The 17410-nt window shown below is 46.4% G+C and overlaps 3 protein-coding genes across 5 annotated transcripts; 1 reads left to right on the forward strand and 2 right to left on the reverse strand.

The window, feature by feature from the left end:
* The first annotated feature begins 1315 nt into the window (after positions 1-1315).
* On the forward strand, positions 1316-8771 carry LOC135394944 (2-aminomuconic semialdehyde dehydrogenase-like). 3 transcript variants are annotated; one of them, XM_064626037.1, is made up of 10 exons: positions 1316-1436; positions 3193-3361; positions 3448-3648; positions 3708-3919; positions 5529-5695; positions 6691-6761; positions 6847-6951; positions 7041-7212; positions 7680-7889; positions 8547-8771. In XM_064626037.1, the coding sequence occupies exons 1-10, from the start codon at positions 1406-1408 to the stop codon at positions 8694-8696; spliced, it is 1488 nt and encodes a 495-aa protein (XP_064482107.1). In that variant the 5' UTR covers positions 1316-1405; the 3' UTR covers positions 8697-8771. The 3 variants fall into 3 exon arrangements, with proteins under 3 accessions (XP_064482107.1, XP_064482108.1, XP_064482109.1); XM_064626038.1 differs by lacking the exon at positions 1316-1436 and adding an exon at positions 1812-1937; XM_064626039.1 differs by lacking the exon at positions 1316-1436 and adding an exon at positions 1877-1900.
* Positions 8772-9033: 262 nt separating this feature from the next.
* On the reverse strand, positions 9034-12115 carry LOC135394946 (uncharacterized). Its single transcript, XM_064626041.1, has 2 exons — positions 11935-12115; positions 9034-11858 (listed from the first exon to the last, which is right to left on the reverse strand). The coding sequence occupies exons 1-2, from the start codon at positions 11945-11947 to the stop codon at positions 9325-9327; spliced, it is 2547 nt and encodes an 848-aa protein (XP_064482111.1). The 5' UTR covers positions 11948-12115; the 3' UTR covers positions 9034-9324.
* A 507-nt stretch (positions 12116-12622) lies between these two features.
* On the reverse strand, positions 12623-17237 carry LOC135394945 (START domain-containing protein 10-like). Its single transcript, XM_064626040.1, has 6 exons — positions 16969-17237; positions 16747-16894; positions 16429-16532; positions 16157-16277; positions 16005-16057; positions 12623-15642 (listed from the first exon to the last, which is right to left on the reverse strand). Exons 1-6 carry the CDS (start codon positions 17122-17124, stop codon positions 15406-15408), a joined length of 819 nt encoding a protein of 272 aa, XP_064482110.1. The 5' UTR covers positions 17125-17237; the 3' UTR covers positions 12623-15405.
* Positions 17238-17410: the final 173 nt, after the last annotated feature.

Below are 17410 nucleotides of genomic sequence, written 5' to 3' on the forward strand. Positions count from 1 at the left end.
TTACCTTTTTTTCAGCCCGAAAAATAAAAGTGCTCATATCGACCTACAATTTTGCACAGGTACTCAGCAGGAACTGCGCTTTAATTTGAGCCCAAAATTTGTACCGAAAATTGACCTTCGATTTTCGGAGCTAAAAAACCCCAAGGGGTTAGGCTTACCTTTTTTTCAGCCCGAAAAATAAAAGTGCTCATATCGACCTACAATTTTGCACAGGTACTCAGCAGGAACTGCGCTTTAATTTGAGCCCAAAATTTGTACCGAAAATTGACCTTCGATTTTCGGAGCTAAAAAACCCCAAGGGGTTAGGCTTACCTTTTTTTCAGCCCGAAAAATTAAAGTGCTCATATCGACCTAAGATTTTGCACAGGTACTCAGCAGGAACTGCGCTTTAATTTGAGCCCAAAATTTGTACCGAAAATTGACCTTCGATTTTCGGAGCTAAAAAACCCCAAGGGGTTAGGCTTACCTTTTTTACAGCCCGAAAAATAAAAGTGCTCATATCGACCTACAATTTTGCACAGGTACTCAGCAGGAACTGCGCTTTAATTTGAGCCCAAAATTTGTACCGAAAATTGACCTTCGATTTTCGGAGCTAAAAAACCCCAAGGGGTTAGGCTTACCTTTTTTTCAGCCCGAAAAATAAAAGTGCTCCTATCGACCTACAATTTTGCACAGGTACTCAGCAGGAACTGCGCTTTAATTTGAGCCCAAAATTTGTACCGAAAATTGACCTTCGATTTTTTGAGCTACCTTTTTTGTTTAGAGAATAGAATAGAAGTGCTCAAGTCGTGCTATACTCTGTAGGATCTGCGCTTTAATTTTAGCGCACAATTCGGTCCAAAGCCTCTCCTCGAACGAGCTTCCCCACGGACGTTTCTGTAGCCTCCTGCTCTTCTCCCAAGCAAGCAATGGCCAATAATTGGCATCAGATTGGACGGGGCTTGCCAAGACAATCATTTGCCAGCGGTGGTGCAATGGAGTTTGTAGAAGTTATGAGATGTAGAAATGAAAATATGCGCTACTACGATTCGACTACGGAACCATGCTGCTGAGCAGTGCTACATCTGTGCCGCAGAACACACCTGTAGCTATCAGATAACCGTGGCATAGTGGTTAGGTTGATCGCCTTCCACGCCGAGACTGGGAGGCCACGCATCGGCTGTGCTGTATGAGGTTTTCGCTAGGTTTTTCGAGAGACTTTCCAGACCAGAACGAGAACGCGGCCTTAAGTTTCATCAATTCCCGCTGGGGTGTTCGGGAGTGTTTGACCGATGCGGTAGAATATATAGCTCGGCACCTTCCACAAAATCTAGCAGACGGTCAACATCTAAATTACTGTTCCGGGGTCATAAAATGGCAGACGGTTGACGAGATTAGATAAGGGGCAGCAGAGTTCCGACAGTAAATGGCCACCCACGACGAAGCCCCGGTTGGAGGTGAGTACGTCGAGCTTGTTACTCTGAAACAGTTACTTCGAAACACTGCATAGCCGTATTTTTAGAAAGCGGAATTATTAAATAATTCAGTATTTCTTCACAAAACCTAGTGGGACTTAATCGGGACTTAAAGACAAGCGCGACATAATCATGTTAACCAAGCTCGAACCGTACTCAGAAAGTCCACGCCATCGCCTTAAAACTATGAAGAAACTTCACTAGATCTGACAAGCATGAGGAGCTCAAGCGTTGTTGCTGTCCGGGGCATATGTCGTTGCTGCACATGCCAATAATAAAATAGAAGGCAATCACATTTTGGGCCAGAAACGACGCAAATGCAATGTATACCATTGTTTAACTGCGCCGCGAACATTTAAACGAGAAGACGAAAGTGTCGTTTTGTTTTTACGCGCGCGACTGCACGTGCCTGTGCCACCGTGCTTGAAGCTTCTACGATTCGAGAGGTGAGCCCAGCGGACAGGACTCCCGTCCGTCCATAAAGTAAGTTCATCCGCTGGCTAGACAGTCCACGCTTCAACGGGTTATTGTCCAATGTACGACGTGTCCGTGTTGACCGCCGGTTACGAGGCAGCGGAGTTGTCCACAGTGTGGACACCGCATCACATACAGGAGAAATTACAATGCCGCAATGTTATGCTTGACCGTGCAAGAAGAAGAAAACCAAAGCAGGACTCGAACACAGGGGCGGATCTAGGATTTTCCCGAGTGGGGGTCCGCTGTGGACAAGTGCCACGTGCATGCTGGGATCGGTCCACTGAACCCTATGTTCAAGTCTGGAATTGAGGGGGGTCCGGACCCCTGTACCCCCCCCCCCCCCTAGATCCGCGCCTGCTCGAACAGCCCAGTTCTTGGCTACCAATCAAGTGTCCGGCCAACACACCGGGTTGGACAGGACGTACTAGGAAAGCAATGACAAAATGACAATGATATTTCGCGGCTTTAGGTCGCGAATCAACTGTCATCATGAGTGATGTCACAGTGGTCGGTCTGTATAGTAGTCCCTTGCCATTTGAGGATTGTTTAAGAGCAATGCAACAATTTGAGCTTGTTGGTACGTGATTATCATGTTAGAAGCGGGACGAAGTGGAGAGCAGACGGCGCTGTTTAAGTTGTTTTTAGACGAGCGCCGATATCTCAGTACTCGGCACACCGTACTTCTCGTTCTCGAAAGGCGACGTATTTAAGCAGAGACTTAATAATAGTACGAAGTGACTACCAACCATCGTTTCATTGTGCTATGGGTGTATCGACAGTGTGCCCAGCTAATGACACTGTCTCATGGTCTACCACTGATTCTGCGAACACTTTTTTTGTCTTAAAGTAGCAGCAAAAGTCCCCTCCATAAATTTTGACTGCGGCGGATTATGAAACAAATAACATGAGCTCTGGTGCAAGAGCGATGGCCGTATCGCTAAGAGGCCCCAGAGAGAGAGAGAGAGAGAGAGAGAGAGATCTTGATCTGAACACCGTCTAGAAACCACTCAAATCCTTCGGAGGGCCCGTAAATGAATAAGTGATGTGTCACGCCGCATGTACTTGATATAGTCGCGGCTGCTGAGTCCTGACTACGCCTTCAAGGTCACCTAGACATGGCTTGCTTCTGAGGGCGTTTTTGCAAGTTAAATAGCACGGTAGCTCTTGTTAGATTGCTTGGTGACTGAATCAGGGTTTCGATCAATGCTATGCTTCACTGCGCTACACCTTTAATCTGTCGAGACTGCATATATCCACACAGAGTCCACCATGTTGATGCTGGAGAACTTCATCAACGGAAAATTCGAGCCGTTGGGGGAAACCATCGAGAATGTTGACCCTTCCACTGGAGTGGTGTACTCTCGTCTGCCGTACAGCGGCTCCAGAGAAGTGGAGAAAGCAGTGCAGGCTGCCTCGCAGGCTTTCGCCACGTAAGCCGAAACATTTGTGAGACTTATTAATCGTTTCGACAGGCTACGAGAGCTGTCTTCAAGAACGGTGGTACCTTTCCCAACAGGTGGTCTGTGAAGTCACCAGCGGAACGATCAAAGTTCCTGATCAAAATTGCGGATCTGATCGAGCAGCGTTTGGACGACTTCGCCGCCGCCGAGTCCAGGGACCAAGGGAAACCAGTCTGGCTGGCAAGAACTGTAGATATTCCCAGGGCTGTGCATAATTTCAGGCATTTCGCAACCACGGCGCAGTGCGACAAGGAAATGTGAGTCATTCCCTTGTTGCTGTAGACCGCACTGGCCATTATCGACGATGTCCTTCCAGGGCGATTCCTCAACAGGCTTCAAACGTCCTCCACTACACACTACGTTCACCAGTGGGCGTCGTAGCAGTCATAGTACCCTGGAACCTGCCCCTCTACCTACTGACGTTCAAACTGGCGCCAGCCATGGTGTACGGGAACACGGTCGTCGCGAAGCCCAGCGAGTTCACGTCTGTCACCGCCTGGATGCTGGCCAAGGTGTTTGTTGACGCAGGTACTGTCCTAGACCGCCTTGGGCACTTCCAGTACCGATTACTTCCACAGGACGCTGGGCGAAACGTCCCTAGACCGGTAAGAATGGACGTGCCCTATGGTCTCAACCGCGCTCTCACACAACACTACCGGCAGACGGCTCGGTAATTCAACCACGCTCTTTCCTCAGCCACTAGCAAGCATGAGATAAAGAAATACATCTCGCCGTCTCTCCTGTCGTGAAAATGGCATTGCGATGTCGTGGTACTTCGTTGTCCGATTATCGAACACTTGCAATCCGAGGTTCCAATCCAAAATTCCACAGTTGATGGTAAGCTGTTCGAGCGATAAACCATGCACAGCCGAGCGTGGCAGCAGGGGCGGACCCAGACCCTCACTTTGGGGGTGGGGGTGAAGTGCGGTTTCCATGTCGAAGCACGTAGCAGGGGAGGGAGGGGGGAAGCCTAATGTTTAACCAAATGATTTTTTTTTTGGGGGGGGGGTCCGATCGCCATCCCCCTGGATCCGTCATCTGTGGTGACCACACACCCTAATGTGGGAGAAGCTGTTGCAATAGGCAGAGCCTCCCAAGCGGTGGGGACCGCCCCCCCTCGTTTGATCCTCCAGTTTGTGTACCAGGTGTCACGCTGATGAAACTGCTAATCGCCTCTCGTATAGTGCGGAAGATCCGTTTCCATCTTGTCGTGTGTTGAAACAATGCCCTGCGACTTTCCATACCGCTGTTAGCGTTTTCTCGACGGCGCACCGCGGCCTTTTCAGCATGCCTTGCTTCCGAACATACAGCAGTACAACTGATTGTCTGGTGGCTGTGGAGGCTGTTCAAAGGTGACTTCAGTTGGGTGGGTGGTGGGATGTCCTTGATCTCCACGGTCGTGGGATCAGGCTGGGCACTGTCCACTGGGCTATCAGCTTCAGGTAAACACCTTTCCCAGGTGAAGCCTGTGTTGACTCTCAAATCCTGATGTCCACTGGGAGCTCTGTGCTATTTGTTCAGTTGGTTCTCTCACAAATAATGTCTGCTTCTGGTATGGGAGTTGAGATGCAGCAACATAAAAGCCATTTCGCTTTGGTACCATGTATCCTTTGCAGACTACCGACTAAAAGAAGCAGGATCACATGAATTGAACTGTCCAAGGGTGCCTGATTGGTGGCTGGTGTCTGTTTGCCATGTCAGTTGGGCACATGTGTACCACCAAATTACACTTAGAGAGTCAGTACGAACGGAAAATTAACGTTAGAAAGCAAGTGACCCGCACAGTCAATGCACTGGAGAAATTTCTGTCAGAAAATACTTTGTTGGAAGAGGGCAACTTGCATAATTAGCAAAACACATGGAACCGAGAAAAGCTGCAGTACCTGCTCCAGGCAACAGTACACATTACCAACATTGAGGATGTCCAGGGAAAAACAGAAAATACTTGTTGTCAATGCCATCCTACATCTGGTATATAGGTGACTTTCCCACACTATGTTTATATTCCTACCTCCACTGGTGTGTGGCTATACCACAACGTAATTCTCATGTTGTCTAACCCTACACAGTATAAGTCTTGCTTGGCAAAGATTCCAGCAGGAACTTTCCCCTGAGAGCTTTCTCTTTCTGCAAATAGGCTTGCCCCCAGGTGTGGTGAACATTGTATTCGGTTATGGCCAGATAGTGGGTGATGCTCTGGTGAAGCACCCGCTTACAAAGGCCATCTCGTTCACGGGAAGTACCAAGACGGGAACCACAATTGCCCAGGTCTCCGCACCACATGCAAAAAAGCTGTCTTTAGAGGTTAGTTTGTTCATTCTTAATCTGTAAGCAAAGCCTTTTTTGACTACTAGGACCACTAGGACTACTAGGACTAGGATAAGCTAATTGAAGGAGCAAGGAAATGGCAATTTGCTGGTGATTTGGCGATTGCTGAAAATTCTGCATAATTTGTCAAGCTCGACTGTGTAAAATACTTTAGCTGAATGGTGTCTTATACATAGTTATGCAGCTCAATTTACACAAACGCCCTGCAAAATTGGGAATGTGCTATGCGGTGCAACATTGGGGTAGATGCCAATTTTGCTGCCATGTGGTGGGGGATGAGCTCTGATTTGCTAGCGAACAGTCGTCTGCTATGGTGAGGTCACGTTCCACCTGATTGGCACACCTGTCATCTTCCGCTGCGTCATGAAGTGACGCCAACCTCATTAACTGATGTGAGTGTGAGGTATCTGAGAGCATGTGCAGATCCAACCTTTCACACTGTGAATCTCTCTGTACATGAACGTGTATTTGTCATCAAAATGACGGCAGCGAAAGGTGAAAACATGTTGAGGGGGATTTTACTTCTGCTTGAAAAGACGCCATAGATAAGAAAATAAAGCTTACCACAAGCCGAAATGCCGAATGAAGATTTGTCCTGCTCACAATACATTTGAGAACAATGGTGGTAAGAGGTCATTGTCTTCCTGCCATAAATCTGCCCATTACCCTTGAGCTGTGTACAACATACTGCACATCAAATCTTCATGCTTCGATTCAAACAGCTAATTGGCAAATATGTCGGATACAGTAACCGTAAGTAAGATCTATTTTTAGTAAGATTTGTATATGTAGTATATTATGCAGCATCTTATTCTGTGCATCTTTTATTCTTGGGCATACACCCGAATTTTCTGCAATAGTATTATGCGTAGTACCTTCGAATGGACATTACCAGTATCCTTTCAGAGAGCTTAAAACAGTGGCTGCCTTTAACTGTACACTGACAATGTCCCACTCGTTTCGATTTATAGATGGGCGGCAAGAACGCAGCCGTGGTCTTTGAAGACGCAGACCTGAAAAAATGTATAGCTACACTGATCAAGTGAGTGCAAAGTACGACAGCAATACTTCAGTTACTTCAGTGTAGCATACTAAATGCTAAAACTGTCCTCCCGTGCATCTCCCAGGGCAAGTTTTCTAAACCAGGGTGAAATCTGCTTGTGCACAAGTCGCATCTACATCCAGAAGAAAGTTTACCAGAAATTCTGCGACGCTTTCGTTCAGGAAACTAAGTGAGGATCAAACGAGATCTTTACCGTTTGCACGGTGAAGTTCTACTGAGATTCGAGAACTTTGGTGTTCTTTTTTTTTTTCTCCGCAGAAAGCTAAAGGTTGGGCCACCAGCGAGCGAATCCGTATTCATGGGGGCGATGGTGAGCAAGGAGCATCTGGAACGGGTGAAGTTCTACATCAAGCTGGCCATGGAGGACGGCGGAAAAGTTCTCTGCGGAGGCCTTCGAGAGGAGCCAGAGCTGCCGAAAGAAAACAAGAACGTGAGACGATCTTACTGTTTTCTTTCTTTTCTAAGTCAAAGGCGTGGTGCCTAAGAAAACGAGTTGAAACAGATATTGACAACAGGGAGACTGGTTCATCGTCTCTCGTCATCACCATCCGCATCATTACCAAATGCTTAGCCTAGAAATATGTGATGTTGATACAATACAATATGTGATACAGTCATCATGTACCCGGAGTAACACTCCATAATCCGAAACTTATGTTTAGTCCACACTGGCATTAGTGTTCTAATTTGTTGCTGGCAGGACAGATTTTTTAGCGTCTGATCAATACTATCCCCAACAGTGCAATATCTCTCCATACTTGATTCATATTCTCGGATATCATGATTTGATTTGGGGGTTAATATTACCTGTTATCACACAAACAGAGCTTTACACGGTTGATACAACCAGATGACAACAACTGTAAATCCACATTGGATACTCCTTCCTTCTCGTAGGGCTATTTTCTGCTGCCCACTGTGATTGTGGACCTTCCCCATACATCTCGGTGCATCCAGGAAGAGATATTTGGCCCTGTCACCTGCCTGTCGCCTTTCGATACCGAACCCGAAGTCATTGAGAAGGTCAACGGTGTTCCGTATGGACTGTGCGCCAGCGTGTGGTCGAAGGATGTCAGCAAAGTACACAAAATGGCGCAGAAACTCGAGGTACTCAATTGCACTCTTACAATTACTCTTTAAGGTCGTCTAGAACCAATGACTGCTTCGAAACTTTGCGTCATGTTGCACCATGAGTCACAATGTTGGATGCCTTATGCGATACACCGGTGGTATAACAGCATGTTCATATCTGGTTTTTGGTTTTACACTGATGTAAGTATGAGCATGTGCACCTTGGCAGACATCACAGAGGTGTGTGACCGAGATGGGATGATCAAAGACTGTTCTGTTTTCATCATTAACCATCCCGTAGCGAGAGGGCATGTAAAATATTAATAACCCTTTATGACGATAAGAAGAAAAAAGACAGCAAATTCTGTCGTTTAAATAGATCATTGTTCACATTTGTAGAGTTCGGTAGTGGGGGTTAAAAACTGGACAGGCTATTGGATAGTAATTTTGAAAAGAGGTTGCTCCATGCAAGCTAATAAAGCTTTTCGGTAATGCCATTTTCAACTTCACACACGTCTTTATGATGAGAAAATCATTCATATGGCACTATAAGAGTAACATAGTTACATTTTACAGCCACTTTTGACAGAAGTTAACTTGTACCGAGCACAACCAACCGATTTTGAAGATTGTGGTGATGATACTGACCAGAAAACAGCATTGTAAGGATTGACTGAATTTGATTTTGTGTAGGTGGGCACAGTTTGGTGCAACTGTTGGATGGTCCGTCACTTGCACATGCCATTCGGAGGCATGAAGATGTCTGGCATTGGACGAGAGGGCACAGACGCCTCCAAGGAGTTCTACACAGAGGTCAAGTCCGTATGCCTGGACTACAGTTAGAAGCGACTCAAGCAGTGCAGTGTTGTTGTTTAAAAGTTGTCATTGAAATGAAATAAAATTTGCGCAACGGGAAAACTTGCCGTGATCTGTTTCATGATATTCCAAGCTGTAACGTTGATAAGAACGCACGTGAGCAATGTACAAGAAGTGAACTCGAGAAAGCATTATACCTCCGTTTGCTCTGCAAAAGCTGTTGCCCTTGAGTTCTTTCGGAAACTGACGAGGGCACCTGCACAAAGCAACAGAAATTAGAAACTGAATTTTTTCGGCAGAAATTTTGCCATACCTAGTAATTGAGGCGAGCAGCGGACTCCGGAATTACACAATGATCTTACTTCAGCGGCTTTATTTTCAGCAAATTATTATGAGACCAATAACACCATTGCTGACTCCGTCATTGCATTACAAATCACACTGTATAACTCTCGCTTATACGGCATAAATAGCTCGGCCGTGACACAATTAAAGTCCATATTACCCCGCAATTACCATATACTCGGTTTCTCCAAACACACACAAAAGTAATGGCAGTATAAAACCACGGTCAGCAACAACACTAGACTGTGTACCCCCCAAAAATAACCACACCACGAAAATATACACATTACATTACATATACACGACAGCATCAACACATCCATTCCTCGCAAAGCGTTTTGACCTCCTCGCCCGACAGGAAGACCCCGCAGGAGTTGAGGTAGTGAAGGAACCGCCTCCCCCGATTCGGGTTGCTGTCCTTCCTGTCCCGCTCAAAGGAACAAATTTGATGCAGGGCGCTCGCATAGTCCGGTAAATAGTCCCTGGAACATAAACTATGCCCTGATGACGTAGCACCCAGCAGAACACGCTCCAACGCGGTCCTTAAACGGCTCGACCTTCTGACCGCAGCTTCGAAGTTAACCAGGCTCGGAACAGTGTCCAGGATCGGCAGGTTCAGCTCAGATTCTTCCTCCGCGTCCGCGGGCAGAGATTTATGGAGGGTTCCCATCACCGCTCCAGATTCCACGTAGGCCATGGCCTCCGATAAACCTGCCAGAAGCAGCGCTTGCGGAACGACGTCTTCCGCTTCGACGGACGTCCTCGAGTCGCAGTATACTTGGCGTCTCTCGGACGGAAGCGAGGTTCTGAGGAGCCCTAGCGCCGCGGAGCTTGCTCCGCGAATGGTATCGGTCGCACTGAAAGTGTCGAACGTCTCCGAAAGGTTTTGAAGAGATCTCGAGATAAAGGCGGAACGTGTGTCGGACTGGTGTTGATGCGGCTCGCTCCGAGACTTCGTATCCGAGTCTTTCGTTTCGTCTTCGCGGAGCGATGTGTCCGTCAGCCAGCTGACGTTCATGCCATTGCCGACATTAGTTTCGCGTATCCAGTGTGAGACGCCGAAATTTAGCGGTTTAGCGACAGTGTTAACGGCCGGCAGTGCAAGCAGACGCGGGATTGATAAGTACAGGAGATCGATACCGAGGCCGTGATACTTGCACTGCAAGTCCGACATTTCCTCCGTGGATCCTTCCGCGCTGATTTTTGGTAAGTCTTCCTCGTGGGTGGCGTTCGTCAGGGAAACGCGCCGCCACGATCCGTGTTTTCCGACGTTCTCGAACTGGAGCTGAGACAAACACTGCCGCAGGTCACAGCCCCGGTACCCTATCAGAAAATCTAGAGCGGGACGCGACACGACGGGAACTTTCTCCTTCGTCAGGACGTCCTGCAAGAAACTGCGCGTTTCGTCGATGCCCGGATATGACGTTTTGATTGAGAGACAATGACTCGGCAGTTTTGCACGCACGTTGGCAAGGTGACATGTTGCAGTGAAGACCACGGGTTTCTTCGTCTGCGACAAAAAACTCTCGACCATGCTCCAGAAGCCCTCGTCCCGCGGAAAAATCACGTCCACGTCGTCAAAGAGGATGAGGGTGAGGCTAGAGTACGTCAGGCCATGCTGTTCACCAACGGGAGTTGTAACCGCGTCATCTTTGCCATTTTCACGTCTGGATTTTTCCCGATCTCTGTTCTCGGCTTTCGACCGGTTGTCGGCTTCGGAAGATTTTTTCGTCAAACCCTTCGCTTCAACTTCGAGGGTCGTCTTCTTCTTCCTCCTCACAGCATTCTTAACAGAAGGCCCTTCCTCAACCACAACTACAATGTCGTTGTCACCTTTTCTCGCTTCAACGATTTCAACGTCGTCGTTCTTAGTCAAAGTCGTCGTCTGCTTCCTGGAACCCCTGGTTTTATTTGCAGCCGTACTCTTAGCCAAAGTCTGCTTGCTGAAGCCTCCGGCTTTATTTGCAGACGTACCACTTTCGCAGCCGTTCTTCCCGCCTGCTGTACCAAAATAATCCAACATGGTCGACTTCGGGCTCACTTTTTCTTGCTTTTCTACAACAATAACATCATCTTCGGCTACCGTCTCAGCTTTTGGCAGGAAAAACCGGGTCAACGTGCCGTTGGACACTGCCGGTGTTGTCTTGACGTTTTCGACTGTCTTCTTCCGAGACTTTTGTTTTACCGTCTGCTTCTCAGGTGCCTTCACTGGTGCTGAGTCTGCTTGCTTATTGGTTGGCACTTTTGCGACGACTTGGTTCCCAAACAGATTCTGGAACCCCTGCACAGTCTTATTGGCTTCCACGTGATGAGACTGCGTCGCTTCCTGTAACTGCGCGAGAATTTTTTTTCCAGGTCGCTCCGAAGATGCGTTCACCTCGATGACTTTGTAGCCGAGCTCTTGGGCCATGTAATATACGGCCGATGTTTTGCCCGACCCTGGAGGTCCGTGAAGCAACATGCAGTTGCTGACAGCGCCTTCTACCGAAGCTTCCGAGTCACTACTCTGCGAAACACCAGGACGGTTGACAGGGTTTGTTTTCCACTCGGTCAGCCAGTCGCGAAGCTCCTGGATGAGCGCTTCATTGCCCACGAAAGGTTGCCGTTCAGAAGGTTTGTACTTCTCAGTCCATACGACGGACAAAGTTTCGTCGATCTCTGCATTTTGCGGCGTCTGTGGAGGCGGTTCGTTCTTTGATTTGCGCTTCCTTTTGCTTCGCTTCTCGTCTCGCTGACTCGGAGCTCGCTTGCGTCGACGAGACCCGATTTCGAAGTCGTCTGCGTCTTCAGAGGCATCCTTCCGAGGTCTCGCTCGCAGCACACGAGGGTTCGTAACGTCTTGTTCTGAAAAGATGGACAAATTCGAGCTCAAGTCCACCCGACACATATAGCCAGCTGAATTAAGTGTGAGATAACCAACCTTTAGGCCTCATATTTGTGCCTCATCTAAGATGCAGCACTCTCGCACTTCAATAACACAAACACAAAGTTATCATCGCCACAAAACGTGATAGACAAACACAAATTGCACTATTTCCCAAACAAACACCAAAACACGGATCCGCTACTCGCAGGCAAACGCGCGCCAAACTATTGGCTAATGGCTACAGAGTCTACAGACACGGCTTTGGATTTGGCACCGCGAAACTGAAGCCAAGAGAAGTCAGTTAAAGCAAACGTTCAACTGCTACGTATCCCCGAAACTAGGGAACAAGAAGGATGCACACGTACACAATTTTCAAACACAGCTAAAGTTTCAATACACGAACAAGCAACAGAACAGAGACAGCAAGGTCATGGCTGGTCATAAAGGAAGCAGCTTCACCAGTTTCCCTGTTGCAGTCATGGATAGCCACTAGCTCGCTTGTTTTTTTAAAATCAATTTTATCATCACGAAACAGACTGTTTTTTTTTTGGGGGGGGGGGGGTGGGTTGAGGCAATACTTTACCAATTTCTGCGTCAAGCTCTATGCAGTTAAACGCACAAACATCCTGACAGGAACGGCATATTTGGCAAAAGAAACAGACCACTCAGACAGTTGTTTTTTGTCTTTACTGTGCTCCTTGTATCACCAGTGCGGTACAACGAAGAGAAAAATTCCAAAATACACACTGAAGAACTTCGTATATTGGTCCTGACTACATGTAAAGCTAAGTCACACCATGCATATAATCACAGGAAAAATTATCACCGGTGTGTTTCAAGTCAACATTCTCAACGATAACTAGTTCAGTAACAGTGAAAGACAGAGGTCTGAACAACTAATGATCTAACAGTGCTTGTTCATCTCTAGAGTGGAAGCCCGAGTAGCAAAAACCGTGAAGTACCCGCTTACAACATGCAACAGTGAAACAACGTAGTACAGCAAAGCTGCTCGAGGGGCAAGGAGATTATTGCTGTTTGATTTGCTTGACAGTGTAGGACACTGCCAGGCATTCAGAGACATGTTATATAATCGTCATTATATGAGATTGCATAAGATGATTTCTGATGGGTCTAGTTCTGGGGAGGAAAATGTTCTCCGGAGTCAGACGCTGAATTCAAAGCCAACCGTGAATTTAAATGAACACGATATTGCATACGCAGTCTTTTTTGCTCCGTGGTGTTTAGACTGTAAGATTGTGCCAAAACAAACTGGTGACTGCATCTGTTAAATACACACCAGAGTCACACAGCAAAGCTAAGGTGCTTGCACTGATAGCGTAGCCAGAAAAATGTATTGGGAGGGGTGCTACATGAACTTTACATGGGGAATGGGATTTCACCCTCTCTCAAATGCAGTACTAAAGGTACAATTTCGGAGTGGGGCATGGGGGATTGAACTCTAGGCTGCTCCCCTGGCTACACCACTGTCTTGCACGATGCAGTGATCAGCAAAGAGGACCTTTTATTCTGCCATTTTGTACAAAGGTCCTACAATGACAATTCAGTGTTGCCAACTGCAAGTAATATGCTTTGCACAAAGATGATGCAAGTCTGCCCCTCTATGATGCTATCAGATAAGGTTTTTCTCTGCAGTAATAAAACGGCTTAGAGCATGCACCGAACGTGTCTGCATTCCGAAGCAGATGCGCTTTTTTGCTCGGCATATAAAGCGGCAAAGCTTTAACACAAACGGATTCAAAGCAGCATAGAAGTGCCACGGTTTGTCAAAACATGGACATGGACATGGAATGTGTAACTGGGATTGTACAGGTCATACCCTGTTTTCGAAGTGATATCAGTGGTTTAAAGACACTTCCCGTTAACGCAGGGCCTCCCACCGAGGACTGTACAGGCATAATGTACAGGAAACACATAGCTACGTAACTTTCTCAAAACATTTTGCGGATCTTTTACCTGCACGAGAACTCATTCGGTCGTAGCCCACTACATATGTCATGCCCTCATTACTGCGTACAGGGTAATAGCATACGTTGCAATGGCGATATGTTATCTTTTGGTGCTAGGATTAGCAGGCCAAAGGCAGGTTCAGCTGCTGAAGCTTGATATAGGCCTGTCTCCTTAAGTTGATCTATTTTTGGAGTTATCTCGAAGAAGGTTCCGGATCAACGCAGATCCGGATTGGTCTCATAAAATCAAACGGGTGTAGAAAGAAGCAGTTAAAGGCATGTTTATGCAGTTTGTGCTTTTGTGTTTCATGAGCTAGTAGTAAGTAGAGACTAGAGTGACTATATAGTAGTAATTAGCAACGTGGTTCACTGCGTGCATGCAGGGAACACAGCAATAAAACCGTGAACAATGACAAGCATCCGTCATCAGAACCAGAAACACACCGACAAAGTGATGTCTGACGTGACCGAAAACCCGATTCTTTGGCGTACACTATCAACAAGTGGCTAACTTTTACAAAGAGCAAGCATTGAAGTGCATGTGCAAGTGAACAATAAAAGTGTTTAAGAAAAGAAACATAACTCGAAGTAGTGTTACCTCACAACCGGGCAGAGATATCTTTGGCAGTAGTCTTTCTGCTAAACTATAACGCACAAGGAGACTTTAAAAAACAAAAATTTAACTAACTAAAAAGAGAAACAAAGCTGTGAAATGCCACGTTATACTAGTAGTGCAGACTAGCACTCCGAGGACTACACATGCGAAGTGCAAAAAAGAAAACAGAAAGAAAACTGGTGACTGAAACAAGACTTAAATATTGAGAAAAATAAAAGCAAATGCCTGCGCATAATGTGCAATTTAAAATTTCCCTGGGCTACAACGAAGTGCACTAGCACCGGTAGGAACCTATTAAAACACCCATGAGAAAGCCAAGGCCATACCATTAATAAAAAAAATAATAAGATACTTTCTGCACTTGTCATGCGAGTCAAAGAATAGGACACAGAAATAATTTTGGATGGATGGAAACTTTGATGGGAGACAAATCAAGCGTCCCTAGGGTCGATGAGACCCCTGAGATTTGACTTAACCAAGTCAAATACTCATTACTTAGCAGTAACTTAACCAAGCCAAGTCATTAACACGCGTGAGAGTACCTCTTAGGATAGGGCGGCTACAAGGTACGTCAAGAAACTTGTGGCACACAAATGCTTCCTTCTTGTCAGTTTGTAACTGTAACATGAACAGCAATTTCTTTTTCGTATCAGGACTACGGTGATCCGGATCATCTTGATTAGGATTACCAGCTTCGGGTCGTCTGGATGAGACTGTGATGATCTGGATCTGTAGGTTTTGTGGAACCCTGGTTTAGAACCAACGATCCTGGCACCGCTATCACATGTCAATTAAAAGTATCCATGACCATTGGGTCGCAAAGTAACACCGTTACGTAAACTTGTCCCTTAGCTTAATCTTTGGTCTTTAGTTATCCGAAGGACAAGACAGCAGCACTTAAGACTGAAAATTTTTTGGCCGAGGCTTGGCACGAGCATGCAGCTATTTCTGAGCAGCATCGAGCTCGAGAAAGTCCGTGGATCCGTTGAAGCTGTCTTCTGCGACGGAGCTTTCGTCCAAGTCCAGCTCTTCTTGGTCGTCAGTTACTGAACAACAGCGGGCTAGGTCCAACTTGGGCAAGGTGGCTTGCTCCGGGAAAAGCCAGGGCTTAACGTTTGGGTTGTTTTTGGCTTTCCACGAGGCGTAGCCTTGACAAGCCACCCCCACTCGTTTTGCCATCTGCATACATAATCGCATTCACTTTTCCTTTAGTCCAATAATCTTCGTTATTAGCTAACCAATTATGTACTATGTGTATAATAAGTGTGTTCTAAATTGCAAACAGACGTTAACAAGACAGTGATTGCATTTTTTAAAAAATCAGCAACAAGTTACAATTTAGCCGAATTAGTCATGAAACGAATAATAAAAATGCTGATGAAAACAACAATGTGTATCACTTGTCTGAAACTGAATGTTGCAATGTTGCAGGCCAGACTCTCATGCTGCAACATACATACATACACGCAGATTTCAATAAGACAAAGTTTGTTTTCTCTTTCCAAACACGCATCAGACAAAAAAAAGAGAAAAATCATCACCTTTGGAGCAAAGATCTGTGTGAGCTTGTTGACAAACCACGCAGGCAAGGTGCCTAGGTAGAGCAAGAACTCAGAAGGATCTTATACCACTTAAATAGCATGACGTATTGCAAACACATTTTTAAATATCGATCACGTGTTTTTCTACGCACCTTTCGGATCACATTGTGTCACGTAAGTAAAATGGCAGCCACGACCATCTGCGGACGGCCGTATGACGAAGCCCGTTAAATAGGACGTCGCTCGGACGAAGCCCCTGCGTGGAGGTGCAGACTGCGAGAGAGAGAGGGAACAGCTGAACCACTGGTACAACAATAGCCATCTAATGACAGGCACATATGGTGAGAGAATAATCATTCGTTGCAACACACAGACTATGCAACTAAGAAAATATGCTTCGAGAACTGCACACCAACGCTCTCACCTCATGAAACACGGAATGATTGAGCACGAGGATTTCTTTCTTTGTTTCCAGCCACGACCGCTGCAGAACAAAATCACGATTCCGCAAAGGAGGAGGGGAGCGAACTGAAAGTAACACGTAAAGAATAAAAAATCTGGGAAAGAAGAGAATGGCATGCCTCATTATTGCTCGTTCAAAAAGCAGTCATTCAGAGCAGAAGACAAAGGTTTGTGTTGTCTGCCGCAAACAGCTGCGATCGAAGCATTTGTACACACTGGCAGACGACACTTCTTCACGAACTGTAATGAGGTGCTTACACAATCATTCCGAACTCCCTACCTGCGTAATATCCAATGTCGTTGTTGGGATTCAGACATCCTATGTCGTAGCTCTCCAACATGTACACGTCCCACTTTTTGCGATAGCCAGGATCCATCATGACATCGAACAATAAACCAGCTGTCAGATCTTTATACGTCGTATGAAGCTAAAATGTAGTTAAAGAACGCGTTTCACGAGAATTGGAGGCACTTATTTCAATGACAAGAGTGAGTTACATACCTTAATCATTTTGAAAGCTGTCTGTTCCGTTGGTCTCGTCCAAACGGTCGTCTGCCGCTTGCTGTACTCAACTTTCCACCCTTCATGCTTGTCCGTCAGCCGTTTCAGCTGCTCGAAATCGCGGTCGTCCGCGACACGGACTTCTCCCACGTCCATTGCACACGTCTTTCGATTATCTTTCACTGAGATGTAATTAGAGAGATCATTTCAATGAGTACCGGCGAACTCATTGATCACTCAACGTTTTTCGGCTCGTGATTTCGATGACGATGCGGCTAACTGTAACATGGTAGCATAGGCGTAAACTCGTTCTTTTTTGGGGAATCATTTCGACAAAATGCGCGAATTGCCGTTTGAGCATACAAGACATGTGGTGCAACTTGTGTAATAGTGCGATGCGTGGAACCCCAGCCCCAGCCAGTCCAGTTGTTCATCGCGACAT

Source organism: Ornithodoros turicata, chromosome 5 (assembly GCF_037126465.1).
Source record: "Ornithodoros turicata isolate Travis chromosome 5, ASM3712646v1, whole genome shotgun sequence".
Lineage (NCBI taxonomy): Eukaryota > Metazoa > Arthropoda > Arachnida > Ixodida > Argasidae > Ornithodoros > Ornithodoros turicata.

Coding starts and splice junctions, on each gene's coding strand:
- LOC135394945 (XM_064626040.1), bottom strand. CDS start 17,124: ATGGACGTGGGAGAAGTCCGTGTCGCGGACGACCGCGATTTCGAGCAG. Junction 16,533..16,746: donor CGACATTGGATATTACGCAG/GTAGGGAGTTCG, acceptor TGTTACTTTCAG/TTCGCTCCCCTCCTCCTTTG. Junction 16,058..16,156: donor GACACAATGTGATCCGAAAG/GTGCGTAGAAAA, acceptor TGCTCTACCTAG/GCACCTTGCCTGCGTGGTTT.
- LOC135394944 (XM_064626037.1), top strand. CDS start 1,406: ATGGCCACCCACGACGAAGCCCCGGTTGGAG. Junction 1,437..3,192: donor CGACGAAGCCCCGGTTGGAG/GTGAGTACGTCG, acceptor ATATCCACACAG/AGTCCACCATGTTGATGCTG. Junction 5,696..6,690: donor CAAAAAAGCTGTCTTTAGAG/GTTAGTTTGTTC, acceptor TTCGATTTATAG/ATGGGCGGCAAGAACGCAGC.